This window comes from Limanda limanda, chromosome 20 (assembly GCF_963576545.1).
Source record: "Limanda limanda chromosome 20, fLimLim1.1, whole genome shotgun sequence".
Lineage (NCBI taxonomy): Eukaryota > Metazoa > Chordata > Actinopteri > Pleuronectiformes > Pleuronectidae > Limanda > Limanda limanda.
This window is the reverse complement of record NC_083655.1, coordinates 7,894,673-7,908,863: the sequence shown is the minus strand read 5'-3', so window position 1 is coordinate 7,908,863 and position 14,191 is coordinate 7,894,673. Positions and strand designations below refer to the sequence as shown.

The 14,191-nt window shown below is 43.1% G+C and overlaps 2 protein-coding genes across 4 annotated transcripts; both read right to left on the bottom strand.

Annotated features, from left to right (window-relative positions):
• Nucleotides 1-79: 79 nt before the first annotated feature.
• Nucleotides 80-10,829, bottom strand: LOC133026618 (glutamic acid-rich protein). Of its 3 annotated transcripts, none has more exons than XM_061093518.1 (11): nt 10,580-10,829; nt 9,562-9,842; nt 7,769-8,410; nt 6,523-6,711; nt 5,839-6,195; nt 4,814-4,899; nt 4,566-4,672; nt 4,315-4,458; nt 3,629-3,760; nt 2,021-2,290; nt 80-1,608 (listed from the first exon to the last, which is right to left on the bottom strand). In XM_061093518.1, exons 2-11 carry the CDS (start codon nt 9,708-9,710, stop codon nt 1,399-1,401), a joined length of 2,286 nt encoding a protein of 761 aa, XP_060949501.1. In that variant the 5' UTR covers nt 9,711-9,842; nt 10,580-10,829; the 3' UTR covers nt 80-1,398. The 3 variants fall into 3 exon arrangements, with proteins under 3 accessions (XP_060949501.1, XP_060949499.1, XP_060949500.1); XM_061093516.1 differs by having other exon boundaries at nt 9,562-9,839; XM_061093517.1 differs by lacking the exon at nt 10,580-10,829 and having other exon boundaries at nt 9,562-10,072.
• Nucleotides 10,830-12,132: 1,303 nt separating this feature from the next.
• otulina (OTU deubiquitinase with linear linkage specificity a) lies at nt 12,133-13,902 on the bottom strand. Its single transcript, XM_061094042.1, has 3 exons — nt 13,717-13,902; nt 13,514-13,635; nt 12,133-12,689 (listed from the first exon to the last, which is right to left on the bottom strand). Exons 1-3 carry the CDS (start codon nt 13,828-13,830, stop codon nt 12,260-12,262), a joined length of 666 nt encoding a protein of 221 aa, XP_060950025.1. The 5' UTR covers nt 13,831-13,902; the 3' UTR covers nt 12,133-12,259.
• Between the last annotated feature and the right edge of the window lie 289 nt (nt 13,903-14,191).

The window sequence follows — 14,191 nt, the reverse complement described above, 5'->3', positions numbered from 1 at the left end:
TCGCCCAATGGCCTGAAAGGATGCTGACAGATAATTAATGGATAGATGATTGGACGGGAGTCGAAATGACAAACAACACTTTTGCAAAAATTGTACTCCCATTTTATTTTTAAATGCCATCCAAAAGTATTACAGTGCGAGATCGTTCCTGCAGATTGGCATAATCACTGTTTTACTGTTGACTCATCACCTGCACCGGCTCTGAGACCAGGGCAGGGAAACGGCCTCGAGTCATCACTGACACCCAACATTCATTCTTATTGTGCATTATTTCTAAGGCAACATGGAGGACCAAGCGAGCCTTGTCTACTGAATCCAGTGGCTGGTGGTTTGGACTGATGCCAGCGTCTGAAGCAACATTGGCACATTTTTTTCTTGTCCCTTCAGAACAGCTTGGTTAAAGGCAGCATGTTACACATCGAGTTTGACACACACACTCGCAGACGTACACACACATCACACCTCTGACACAGAGGCTGATTCATCTTCAGAGTCCTGTGATACCATCTGGTGTAAACCTGATAAATCATCCAACTCCTCTCAGACTAATTCAGCTGTTTCACTTCTGACTGTCATAGATCATTTCAAACGCATTTTTACTACAAAATGAAAAACAATAAATAAACACACAACTCAAAGTGCCCAAATTCCAGTGTAAACACCAAACATCTGATGATCTGGTGCCGTCGACGGCTCAACTGTGTTTTGATCAGGATTTCAAGGAGGCTGCTCAGAAACATATTTTTCTCCTTCAAAACAAAGCAAAACAAATTTACTGTATGTACATGTACTCAAATAGAAAACTCTGTATACAGTACAGTGTGTACAAATGTGTGTAAACCACAACTTGTACAGGGTCTCGATCAGCATATTTCTTTTTAAAAAATGTCTCCAACATTTTAGGAAAGTGGCTTATTTGCTTTCTCACAGAGATGGATGAGAAGATGAATATCATATTCTGCATACATGACAGAACAGCCTGCAGCTTGTTAGCTCATCTTAGCATAAAGACTGGAAACAGGACAGTATTTTATTAAGTCAAGCTTTATGTATTTGTTTTTTCTTTTTATTTACAGTTCTCAAAGTTAATAGTTGAACTGTAAAATATCAAGTTACATCTCTTTGTCATAAGAGTTTATTTACGACATCTTATGAATCATTCCCAATTCCTTTATAAACCTGCACCAGGATTCTTTTCTCCCTTATCTCGGCTAAATCTGTGGGTCGGCTGCCGTGCAGGAACCCAGGGTGATAGCATCTTCACATCAAGTCTGAGCAGACCAATGAGCATCTTCCCTAAAATGTTGAACTATTCTTTTAATTGGTGTAAATCTATTCTTCTTGATCAACCTGAGGAGTGTTTTGTTTTTATGGCAGGAGACTTTGTTCTGCAGCGGATCAGCTGGAGTCGAGCTCCTCGTGGAGCTCTGCAGCTTCCATCACCGGGACGTTGTAGTGGCGGTCGTCCTCGGTGACGAGGCACACCGACGGCCAGTCGTCCTTGTGGTCGTCCGGGTAGTAGGTGACGAACTCCTCCGTGTCGGCCTTGTACAGTCTGTAAACTTGAAGGGTGCAGTGCAAGGCGTAGCCCAGCAGGAACATCTCCACCTGCACACAGCAGGGGGATGATTGCACGGTTACAGGGGAACATGCAGTTCGAACAGCTCAGTGTTTAATCAGAGGCTCAAGCACATGATATTTATGAGGTGGGGTTCCTTTGTCGAAAATCACATCCTTGCTGAAACCTCCTCATAACAGGCATCATGCAGCAGCAGTGCAAGCACAGACTAGTCTCGCCATAATTTTCCGAGAATGTTACACATCCAGTCTCCTGACAGCGCACATTCATTGTTAGTTTTTAACCAAGCGTGACAAACATTTACTGGTAGAAAATCTCAGCAGCTGATATCTGGAAGAGTTGTTTACCATTAATGGTTCATGTAATGCAACCAGGTCAATCTTTAAAAGTGCGGTTGAGTGATTAACAAATGCAAACCGGGCCCTGGTGGGTTTCTCTCACCTGCTCCAGCCCGGCCCCGAGGCCCACGTGGCTGAGGTGGTTGCAGAGGAAGGAGCGTGGGCAGTCGGACGAGTCGCGTGCGAACAGCAGCCAGCAGAAGAGTGGAACATCTCCTCCGGCCTGCATGCAGCCGTGCAGCTCCACTGCTCTGCCCAGCATCAGCAGCTTGAGCGCCTCCAGCAGCCCGAGCTCCTCCTCTCCGCCCTGGAACACTCGCTCGCACAGCTGATGCCGCTCGGCATCGGAGGAGCAGTCCACGGCCGCCTGCCACTGGAAGAAATCAATTACATTAATCAATAACTGCTCTGATTAACAATCATGGAAGTAAACTTTAGCTGTTTTTTTAGCTGGATTTGCTGCCATTTGAGCTTTAATTTCCCAGTACAATCATTAGATGAGATAAGCAATTTGAAGATAATGTTTTAGATCCTGTGAACGTTTGCTGTGAACATTTTCTAGCCCAAGTAATCAATCAATTACCAGGATTGAACTGATCCAATAGGGAAAGATGTTGTAGCCCAATCAGGATCCAGATTGTTGTACGAGAGCAAAGGTTATTTAAAACCAAATTCTCTTGGAGGAAGGGGGGGGGGGGGGTACAACAGTCTGACTGTAAGTGTTAGGCAGAGAATTATTCAGGAACTACTCAACGTCTAGAAGCAAGAATTTTTATCTGCAACATTTGTATGTTAAGTTTTTTGCCTTTAAAAGGATAGGAGAGGAGAGGAGAGGAAAGGGGGGGTGGGAAGGCAAACCAGGGATTAGAGCAGGATTAAACAAATGTGACTGAACCTATTTTCAGCAAATTTGCTGGAGAGACGAGTGTTGGAGAAGTACACGTTGATTTTGGGTGAGGTTCTGGTGAAAGGGGCAGATGATCCTGGCAATTTTTAAATTCCTTTCCCCAGGATTGCAAACACGAGACATGTTTCAAGACTTTCCTTAAATTACTCAGGAGATAATGTTTGAATTTGCATGTGAAACAATATCCCTTATTTACTGAGATCTATCAGTTGGAACAAGTTGGTGCAGATTATATAATTGTATTTGTTTAGTATAAGTGCTGAAGAGATGTGTGGGATTGTTTGGTCTTGACAAAGGTGTGTGTGCTGTTCTCAGGGTCAAGGGTCTTTCTCCACTATATATGATCCAGACCTTCAGACACAGCAGCACACAGCTTCTTCTCATTAAAGCCACTGACTTGTGCTGTAAACACCAGCTCCTCACAAGCCGCCTGTTGCAGAGGGCGACTATAAACTCAGCACCGGCCTCGGACTGTCGGAGTAAAGACTCACTGTGGTTTTAACAGTTGAAACTACGCCTTTGAGGTTGAGGGTTCGTCTTTCCCTGCAAAAGCTTTAGAGTATAACAAGGCTGCGTTAATGACACAGGGGAAAAAGAGAGAGAGTCATGAGGGCCGGAGCCGTGCAGCACTGAGGAAACTGCCCTCCCTCCAACATGTGGAAGCAATCACTTCCAAAAGCCTTGCAGATGAACACCAATACCCTCACTGCACACGGATGGCATTGAAGTAGTGAAGCGGTTTTCTCGCTCCGCGTCTTTGAAATACTTTGTGATCACACACGGGTTAGTGAGCAGATCCACTACCTTATTTCGGAGAAGCTCCATGTAGCTTTTGAGCTGCTGGGTGACGTCTCCTGTCCCGTCTCCCCGCAGGCACAGGTCGGGAAACGTCCACTGACTTATGAGACCTTCCTGTGTCTCCAGATGCTCCGGCAGCTGGAACCCAAATATATAAGTGGTAAGATGAAAAATCAGCTGAATAAACAGCAGCTGAGGCAAAAAAATGACATAAACACAGACGTTAGACAAGGTATCCAGTCTTCTGGAAAGTTGTTTTATTTAAATATATCCTGTGCTTTAAGGATTAAATATAATTAACAGTTAGCATCAACAGCGACTGTGAACCTCTGGTAGATTTAAGTTGTTAGAGAAAGAACGGGAAATTACACTATAATTAGTAGATGCATCATTTTCTCAGGTATGAGGATTTTCTCAACCTGGGCTACAGGACCTTTAATAAACGATTTTAAAATCGTGTTGCATCTCAAACATAAAGGAGCTTCACAGTTATTCTTCTCTATAATCTTTAACACTCTTATGACTACGTTAGCACGGAATACTTTATGAGCAGTCCAAAGTTTGACCATTGAGTGTTTCCTTATTCTGTCAACACTGTAGGAATGCAGCTTTAACCACTGGTCAACAGATCCGATCTCCTAAAGGTGGTGGTGGTGGTGGTGGTGGCGGGGGGGGGGGGGGGGGGGGGTTACCATGGTAGCGTCGTCCTCCTGCAGCCACGCAGGAAGCTGGGTGCTGTGAGACAGAACCTGGAACAGCGTGGCTCTTAGTGCACAGTAGTTGTCCCCCCTCACTCTCCTCAAGCTGCTGAACCTCTGGGACATCTCTTTATAACCCTGCAGCAGCAGACATGGACACCACAGGAAGACATTGGTGTGAGAACATAAAAACACAACTGTCCTTAATCTGAAAACACTTTGTCCTAAGAGCTACAGGCACCAACCTTTCTAATGAGAACACTTTTGGCAGTATTTCCTTTCCACTCCCTCTCGCTGTACGACAGAATGTCCACGGCCGGGGCCAAACTGCATCTGTCCTCCACCTTTACAACTGAGCGAGAGAAAGAGAAGAGTAAGGAAACATGATGGACGGAACAACAGGAGCCCTGTGTGCGTCCTACGTGACAAAACAGAGGTGGCGTTGTTTCTAATCCCTGATGCAGTTAAACTCCGTTGATTTGAAAGTACTGACTTGTTGTTTCAAACACAGATGTTGGGCCTGGTTCATCGTGTTGAGACTCTGGGAGTTCCTCCGCTGCTCTGTACAGGTCTTCTTCACTAAAGAGGAAAAAAGACACATGTGACTGAAACTCACGACCACAACACTTCAGCCCTACAAAGACAAAGTGCAAAAACTAACTTCAGACAAAGTATTCGACAGGTTTCTTATTACTAACAGGTATTTCCCCTGTGGGTGAAGTGTGATGTAACCAATGTCTCTGTGCCATAGACCTCAAATGTCAGATGTTGAGTCTGTGGCTACTTCCTCCTCAAATTGCAATAAACGTGTAGTTTAGTTTCTTTGACTCAATCCTACGTGCACAATCTCTAGTGCTCTAAAACAAACTTTAAAAAAACAAGCAATATACAATATATATTTGTGACCCATGTTATAGATTCAGTGGGAAGCAATGGGCTTCAGTCTGAGAGCCACAGACAGGACAGAGGGTTCAAGACAGACAAGAGGTTTGTTTGTTTGTTGACTAAATGAAATTCAACATCCTTGTTCTTCCAACTCACAGTAAATTATTCATCAATGTGGTGGCTGATGTTCCAAATCATGAAATATTTAGATTAACATTATTAGTACACACTTTCTTTAGTTTTCACAGGATAGCACCTCCACTTCCAATCTGTGCGATCGAGGGGTCAAATAAAACATTTGCTTCCAGTAGCAAATTAAATAGAGTTTAACTTGTGAACTTTGATTCATGGTATTTGCTTTGAGTGAGTGACTGTTCCCCAACTCTCTAGAGAACTGTAAATGATTGGTTGTTACTGTGTGATGTGCCAGTGTTGATAAACAGACATTAATAACACATCTCTCTGTCTCTGGGAAAGAATGTGAGATCTTTCAAAGCAAAAGATTAACAAGAGCCACTTCCTGTGTTGTGTCTTCTGTGTTATCACTTTCTCTCACTTTCGGACAGCACATTACTTGTGAGGTTGAAAATAAAGTCAAGAATATGAAGCAACCCGCAAATTATCTTAACGAACCTGTCCTGCAGGTGAGCTTCATCAGACTCTTCCTTCTCCGGGATTGTCTCAACTTCAACCTGGACATCAGTGGCTGTACTTCCTGCCAGCTGCTCCTCTTTCACAGTTACTTCCTGCATCTCAGAATCCTTCGCAACCTGAGTCTCAGATGGAGCGTTCTCCTCCACCTCCTTCTCCTCCTTTTCCTCTTCCTTCGCTTCATCATCCTTCATTTTGGCAACATTTTCATCTTTATCCTGCTCTTCCAGCTTCGTTTCCTCCACAGTATCTTGTTTGTCTTTCTCCAAGGAAGAGACGTCCTTCAGGTTCGTGTCCGAACACTCAGAGTCTGGTTGGACACTCTGATCGGCCTTCGAGCTGGACAGAGACACAGTTCTGTTACTTTTCCTGCTTTACAGACATAAAAATTAACTTCACGTTTTATATTTAAAACTCATATTACAACAGAATCGCACAGAATGTGTCACTTGGATAATGTTTCATGTTGAGAGATTTTAAATAACGTAAATATGGAAAGAGAAAAGAAGAGGTTGAAAAACAGAAGAATGAAAAACACAGGATGACTTCACCAATACAAGCTGTGGTTTCTCTACACCCCCTAGTGGTCAGGCTGAGAACCAACAGATATCCACACTATACAAACAAGTGCCTTGTTTTGATTTCACTGACTCTGAACCGACTAACCTCTTGCTGGCTTCTGCCGGAGCTGCGGTCTCTGACTCCCCGAGGGAGTTGACAGAGTCTCTCTCCTCACCGCTGTGGTCGCGTCCCGATCCAAGAGACGACTCAGACACATCGTGGCTTTCTATCGCTTCAGGACCGACCTGCTCTAACACGGAAGAACCACTATCTTCTGAATCCTCCGTCACAGCACTGGACACAGGGCGAAAGACAGAAATGCATCACAGACTGCACGAAGGCAGAGACAGGGTTAGTCCGTTAAAGTCTCTGTGTACACGCCATGCGACGTAGACATCAACAGATAAACTATTTTTAGAACTGATCTTTAAATACTTGAAAAATCAAATTAAAATCCAGCCTCAATCACTTGATTGTGCAGCTCTGCTCTCGAGGACCAAATACAACCATCGATATAAAAAGGATAATGACTTGGGCAGTGACCCTGATACAGAAAAACTGTAAAGAGACACATGATTTACTGAACGTTGACCAATCCCACTCAGACATGTGGTAAAAACATTGGATGTGCAAAAACAGCCAGAACGCCTTGATTATTGCTCTGTGTAAATATTCCGTTAAAAATATTCACTTGTTTACTAGTTGAGTGGTTTCTGTTGTTTTTAGCTTGTGACTTTTTGAGAATTGACCTCATCTGAACTTTGTAAACATCCACCATTGACCACCAGTTTGATGGAAAAGTAATTTGAAGTTCTCTGATTGTTTTATCCAAATAGTTTTATTTAATCTAATAAATTAAAGTAAATCTTATTCAGTTTATTTATTTTCTCCTTTTCTATCCTTTCAAGTATCTTGGAGTTTGGGAGATTCTTGTCTAGAGCGGCAGACGTTTATTTACCTCCATCAAGGAGGTTTTATTTTCTACGAAACCTGGAACAAAGATGGAACATGGGCCAAGAAAAAAGAGCTTGTTATTTTATACACAAAAGTTAAGACCAAATAAAAAGATCTATGTTTTCTAATCTGTTTTCTGCTTTTCTAGCCTTTTAGCTGCTTGGCACGCTTTATCAATTCATCAAATTGTTGAATGTATTTTTACGTTTTTTAAGCAAAATTGTCAAATATCTACAGTTTTCTTCTCAAATATGAGGAATCGATGGTTTATTTAATACTATTTTCAAGACAAACTGCTGAAATAATTGTAGCAAAAAGTAATTGGCTTCATATTGACATTAATTTGATTAATCCATTTAGTTTACACACGAAGAGTTTATTTTGTCATGTGACTCACCAGCTGGGAGCCTCTCCATCGGCCTCCTCACTGACCACAGAGACGGGCATCACCTGACCAGCAGCCGGCTCAGTGTTTGGCACCGAGACTTCACTATTTGCTGATAACTCCCCCGATGGCTCGTTTACAGCTTCGTCAAACATAACCCTGGAGCCGGCTTCTCCCTCATCCTGGTGAGAAGTGAGCTCTGTCAGGTGCTCTGTGTTTGAGGTCGTCTCAGGAGGCGCTGGAGGCTTTTCAGCGCTGACGGACTGGGCTGTTAGTAAAATACCATCTGGGGCTTCGTCCTGCACCGAGGCTGGGGTTTCTTCTTCTGGCTCCGCATTTGTTTCTGTAAAAACCTCCCAGTCAGCTGCAGGGTTGACTTTCTGCTCGGAGTCTAAAGTGCTTTCCAGAGGTTCAGCTTGTTCGCCGTCATCCGAAGGTTCCTTCACGACCTCATCTTGTGCTCTTGTGGAGTTTTTTTCGAGTTCAACCCCTTTGCATATAGTGGAAGGAGTCGCAGTCTGGATGATCTCCGTCTTCAAGGGTCCGTTCTCCTGAGTGTTATTGGGCTCCGTCTTTCCGTTCTCAGGACTTTGCTTCACCAGCACGAGCTCGGACTTCTCCTCCACCTTTATATCAGCCTCCTCATGGGTTTTCCTGAGTGTCAGAACACAGAGAGGAGGTGAATGTCACAAAGCACAGGACAATCTCCACTGAAATTTAAACGAGTAGAATAACAAATGAGTAATAAAGATCAGAAACCCCTTGTAGATGTGTGTGTGACCAAAGCTGAGATGTTTCCAGGTTGTTTCTGTGCTGTGGGTGGGGAATAACAGGGAAACTCTGCTTTCCACTATCATCTGTGTCTTTTTGCACCAACAGTGTGAATGTTTTTTTCGTCATTCTGAAACCTTTCAAGATCTGTGGAAACCCCCCCGTCCAAATTGTGACCTCAGCGCTACTCAGCGATTTGTAACTTATGGACAAAATGTAAGCTATCATATTCCCTGTTAAATCTTTAAGCGTATGTTTGTCGTCTAATATTTGTCTTTTGTCTGCGTGCAAAGAGGAAATGTTTGTCTGAGTCAAAACCAACATTGTAATCTATTACATCAACAGACAGAGAAAAGACAAACTGTCTAAGTTAACATTTCAGTGATGACAAATCTAAAATTTAATTTGCTTTTCCATTGAGTCATACTAGTCAAGTGTTCCATGAAGTCACTAGTGGAAATTTAAAACGATCTTTTCCTCCTGTATATGTCCAGAGTCACACAGAGAGATCAGGTCATCTTACTGACTCCCACCCATCTAAAACACAGAGTTTGTTTATTCTCCTTAACATTTCCCAGACTTTTCCTTTCACATATTTTCCAGAGAAAAGGTCTGGAGCACTCGGACAAGTGGTGTCACCTGGGTCGGGCCTGCAGGACGCATTATTTCAGCTGCGGAAATCACTTGTTTTTGTTTCCAGCACATACACACTCTCTTTGTCAGAAGATCTCAAGTTTTGTTGTCTTTCCAAGTTGACATCTGTGTCTTTTACATGTATGACACTTACATTTATTCTTACACTTTTATGTCTGTTGCATGTTAGAAACTCCATCAAAACCCCAACTTGCTCATTTAGAATGTATCTGTGATATTCCTGCTGTTTTCACATATGCACTGATATTTTCTGGACCCTTCCCAACTGACTCGGACATTAGGGTTGTCACTCACAGCCCCTCCAGAAAATGTCCGGACTCCAGTGTGTGTCTGAAAGCTGGACAAGTAACCAAACCACAGAGTAGCAACAGTCATCTCACCTCATGTCATCGTCTCCATCAGGACCACAGGTGCCCTCCTCCGACGCTCCACCCGCCGGCACCGTGGCCTTGGAATCATTCTTCAGCAGAACACTTCTTTCCTCCGCGCTGCCACAGGGACTCTCATTGCGACAGCAGCTGTTCCCCATCTGATCGCTCCCTCTCACCCGGGACCTCAGACAGGATGTAGGCTGATCAGCGACCTCGGGTCCAGAGCAACCGGACAAGTCGCTGGACCGGAGGACTTCAGGAGTCCATGGCGAGGAGGGGTCAAGCTGCTGCTAACGCCAGGGAGTGACCATGTTCAGGTGCCGTGAGAAGGTCGATACGTAGAAGGTGAAAAGGTACAACATGAATTAATGAATTACTAAAACACGTGAGATGAAATGGATGTAACAGGAAATTCTGTGACCTGGCAAAGGAAGTATTTTCATTAATGATTAAACGATGACTTGGTCAATTCTAATGAGGATGTTGAATATATTGTTCAAATCGTCTTCAATATAAAGCATTGAGCAACATCAAGGATCAAAAACATTATATATATTAAAAAAACATTACAACTGACCAAAAAATAAATGCTGCTCAAGACAGAATGACCCACGTGGATTTGTAAAAATAAATCTTTATAATTTAATGACAAACCAACAAACCCAGTCAGTTCCCGATGTTATATAATCAACCAAACCCTTTAAATTTACATATATGCAAATCTGGAACCAGTAGCATGACTGACACGATTAATCGAATAACAAAACAGTTCAGTGACCAACGTTTCTGTTCTGTCACCACAAAAGGTTGGAATGTATATTAATGGATTATGGTACCACGTGTAAATATCATATAAACAGAATATTAGTAAAGAGTTAAGGTGAACAACACAAATACATATAACATAAAAACATGTTGCTGTGGTAACAAGGCTACAAATTGTACTTCTGAATCCGGAGTCAGATCCGTTGTGACGGTTTAAAACGCAGCTGGAGAAGTGACAGCTGAGATAAGGAGACAAACAAACCTGGAGCTCGTTCGGTTTCGGTTTCACTCTGTTAGCTGCAGTTAGCCGAAGTTAGCTAGCCTGTTAGCTTCGCTCCAGCTAAACACAGAACAAGCACCGGAGTCGCCGCCGCTTCCGGGGAAACTCCGGAGAAAGTCCTCCTGCTGCCGCTGCCGCTGCGCTAGCGTCCGCTGCGCCACATCCGGTCAAACTGCGGAGATCAAACTGCGGAACATCTGCGACGCTTCCGCCCGAGCAGCGGGGTCACGGCTGCGTCATGACGTCAGCGCGGAGCTACGGTGGCCGGGAGAGTTCAAGGAGACGCGAAGGAAGGAAACACATGCAAAGAGAGGTACAAGTAAATATTGAAGAAAACAGAAGCAAATATAAAGGGTTTTCCACTTTTGTTTTAGTTTTCTATATATTAATAAATTATGTTTAAGAAATAAGACATACTTGGCAAAAGCTCTATACACTTTCCAACATATGGCAGCAAATTTGTGGATATTCTTCATTGTTAAAAAATATACCGTGCCAATGAAAATCCACAGTAAACCATAAACAACTAATAAGTATAATTGACAAATTAAATTATTATTGCTATTTTCTCACCAAGAGAATTTCAGCTAAAATAAAATAAAATCAAAATAGAATAAAATAGGATAAAATTAAATAATATATGAATAATAATGATAACCAGGGATTTGTTGTTGTTGTAGATTCGTGCAGTAGTGAGGCCTCACCTGGTCTGTGCATGAAGTGGAAGTCAACCTGAGAAGCTAAACTTGAACGAGTACATCCAGAGGGGGACAGAGAGACAGCTCACCTTCAAAGTAAAAGTTCAGGAGGCCGGAGGTTTGATTTGATTTATGAGTAATGAGTGACCCTTACTCCTTGTGCTAGTTGATGGGAACAATAAGTCATTTATTTGATCTATAAACTAGAAGGTTTTGCATGAATTGTCTACTGGGTTATTCTCTAACAATAGGTTTTGGAAGCATGTTAAATTATTATAATTTTTTTTAAATTTACATAGTGTAAGATATTGTGCAATGAATAGGTGGTTGAAGTCCTGCCAACCAGCAGCCTGCCAAACTTTAGCAGTTATGTTAACATTAAGGATTGGATTACCTGGTCATTCCCATGAGAAACTAAGCACAGGAAGAAAATTGACAGATTGCACCTGTAGACTTTTTTGTTTGTCTGGTCATGATACACCTGTTTATCGTTTTTGTGAAGATCGGTCAATGTGAACGCCTTCCAGGGGTCTCGGGGGAGCACCATTGAGCCATTTTGCCACGCCCCTTGAAAATTCCTCCAGAATATGTACATTTTCACCACTTTCAAATTTTCTGCCAATTTTGGTAAGAATTTGAGCATGGTAAAGCCTTCAAAAAGCCAATTCATTTTCCTGAATAATAATCCTTACAATTGTTTTACTGGGCTCGGGCCCTAATAATAAAAAGGGGAAATATAAATAGGGTTTTCATTTCTTCTTCAAAATAAGTGTGGGAAACACAGAATACATTATATCAAATCCATTTTTATTTTCAAACATTCTGCAAATTCTGGAATGAAAATTCCTATTTTACATTATATACAACAAAAGTATTCAATTGTAGTGTAAGAAATGTACACTTTTATCAAAGTTTATAGTTCAAGTGTTGTCCTCCTTGGGTTTTGGTCCTTGCTCTTCAGCCACTAGATGTCCTTCAGCTCCTGGATGTGAGTGAGCAGCTCCTGCGGCAGCTCCAGCTCCGACACCAGGTCCCTGCAGCTCTGCAGGAGGAGGCTCAGGTCTTCATCTGAGGAGGACGAGCGGGAAGCCGACCCCGAGCAGAGCCGAGGTGGTCTCTGAGGAAAGTCCTGGTCCATTGTGTCCCCTCGGCTGCAGCAGTCCGTCCCCTCTCCGCACCCCCCGTCCCCACAGCAGCTGGGATCTGCCTGCTTTACCTCCAGGTCCTCCATGCTCTCAGAGACGTCGCTCACGCTGGGCGGAGGATTCTCCAGAGACTTCCTGATGCCGTCTGCGATTCTGTCTTCGTGCTGGGACACCCGCTGCAGGAGCTCGGTCACGCGGGCCGGGACGGGGGTTTCCGGATGCTCGATCTGGCACCAGCACCATACAGCACTGGGATGAGACACACAAAGAGGCAGCAGCGTCACGTACAATAGATCAGAGAAGGGACTGGGCCCCACATCTGCTGGACAGAAAAGAGACTTCAATAATGGTCGGAACAAAAAAAACACTCATGATGCTTTTGTGGGAGAAAGAGGCTGAAATATTTACTGGATAATATCAGACTTTTTAAATAGCTCAACATGGAAAGGTTTAACAAAAACATTGAAATAACTTTCCCTTAATATCTTATCATATGTTTAAAGAAAGGCAGAACAATATGATAAGGCTTACTGTATCAGGCTTTTTCACCTCACTCTATTTGCGTGCTCAGAAAAGTGTAGATATGAACAAGTAAAATAATAAACCATGTGATAAGAGGATTTTCAAAATCCTCTTTCTGAACTTACATACACAAAATAATCTGTATCAAATGTGCAGCTGCAATTTCTTGATTGGAAATGAAGATTAAAATCAGGTCACTATGATCTCTCAGGGTTGTGAAGCTCTGTATGCAACAAAAAGTATTTTACTTTGTCTTTTTCTCATATTTCCCCCTTTTTACTTGTATTTTTCTACCTTATTCAGCCTTTATTTGCATTATTTGATATTTCCCTGGCTGAATTCTCTCATGTTTAACCATCTTTGATTCATACTTTTACAAAAACAAAATACTGCCTCCAGTTTCTCAAGTAGAATCAGCTTGCTGCTTCGCTTTGTGTAATGATATGAAACTTTCATTCAGGTTTTAATCTGTGTGCAGAGGTTTTAAGTTTGGAGTCTGACAACTCGCAGCTCTGATCGACTAAGATCTGATCGACCTGATCGATTATCACCTGATGATTCCCTTGAGTCGACCCACAGCCGCAGTCCGAGCGGCTCCTTCCCGGAAGCCCTGGTTGAACCCGACCTGCAGCGCCTCGTCCTCCCCGGCGTTGACCCCGTCCACGTACCCGTCCTGACCGGGACAGAGACACATGAGCTCAGGGGACACTCAGCTTCCAGGTGGACGATGGACGAGGAGCAGGAGGACACTCACCTTCACTCGCTTGTTCATGTTCGAGCTCCACTCTCTACTCTGGAGCTTCATCTCGTCTCCGGCCTCATCGAACACGTCCTCGGAGCGGAGGGACGCAGCTTTCAGCCAGGACATCTTCAGCTTCCGGGGACAGACAGGACGTGTCTCAGCGACGGGTCGTGTTGTCTCTGCGGGACGAGAACAAGCGAGGCGCCGCAGCAGCGTGACAGATGACCGGGGGACGTCATCACCCCGCGACGTCAACAGAGGATCCGCCTGGAAACTAAATCACAAGAGAAAACATCGTGTTCGCTATTAATTATTATTAACTTAAGGGACATTAAGAGACTTGGTGATGAACAACATGAAACTCCTGGGGAAAAAAAAAAAAAAAAAAAATATATATATATAAAAAGACGTTATTACAATGATTAATAATTCAATTCTTATTTAATTTATTTATCTATTTTTTTAATTATTCAAATTACAGTATTTC

What these genes read in the sequence shown, in the direction of transcription:
- LOC133026618 (XM_061093518.1), bottom strand. Translation starts at nt 9,710, where the DNA reads ATGGGGAACAGCTGCTGTCGCAATGAGAGTCCCTGTGGCAGCGCGGAG. An exon ending in GATGGAGAGGCTCCCAGCTG is followed by an intron (nt 6,712 to 7,768) that starts GTGAGTCACATG and finishes CCCTGTGTCCAG; the next exon opens with TGCTGTGACGGAGGATTCAG. An exon ending in ATCTGTGTTTGAAACAACAA is followed by an intron (nt 4,673 to 4,813) that starts GTCAGTACTTTC and finishes TCTCTCGCTCAG; the next exon opens with TTGTAAAGGTGGAGGACAGA.
- otulina (XM_061094042.1), bottom strand. Translation starts at nt 13,830, where the DNA reads ATGTCCTGGCTGAAAGCTGCGTCCCTCCGCTCCGAGGACGTGTTCGAT. An exon ending in ACATGAACAAGCGAGTGAAG is followed by an intron (nt 13,636 to 13,716) that starts GTGAGTGTCCTC and finishes TGTCCCGGTCAG; the next exon opens with GACGGGTACGTGGACGGGGT. An exon ending in CGACTCAAGGGAATCATCAG is followed by an intron (nt 12,690 to 13,513) that starts GTGATAATCGAT and finishes GTCTCATCCCAG; the next exon opens with TGCTGTATGGTGCTGGTGCC.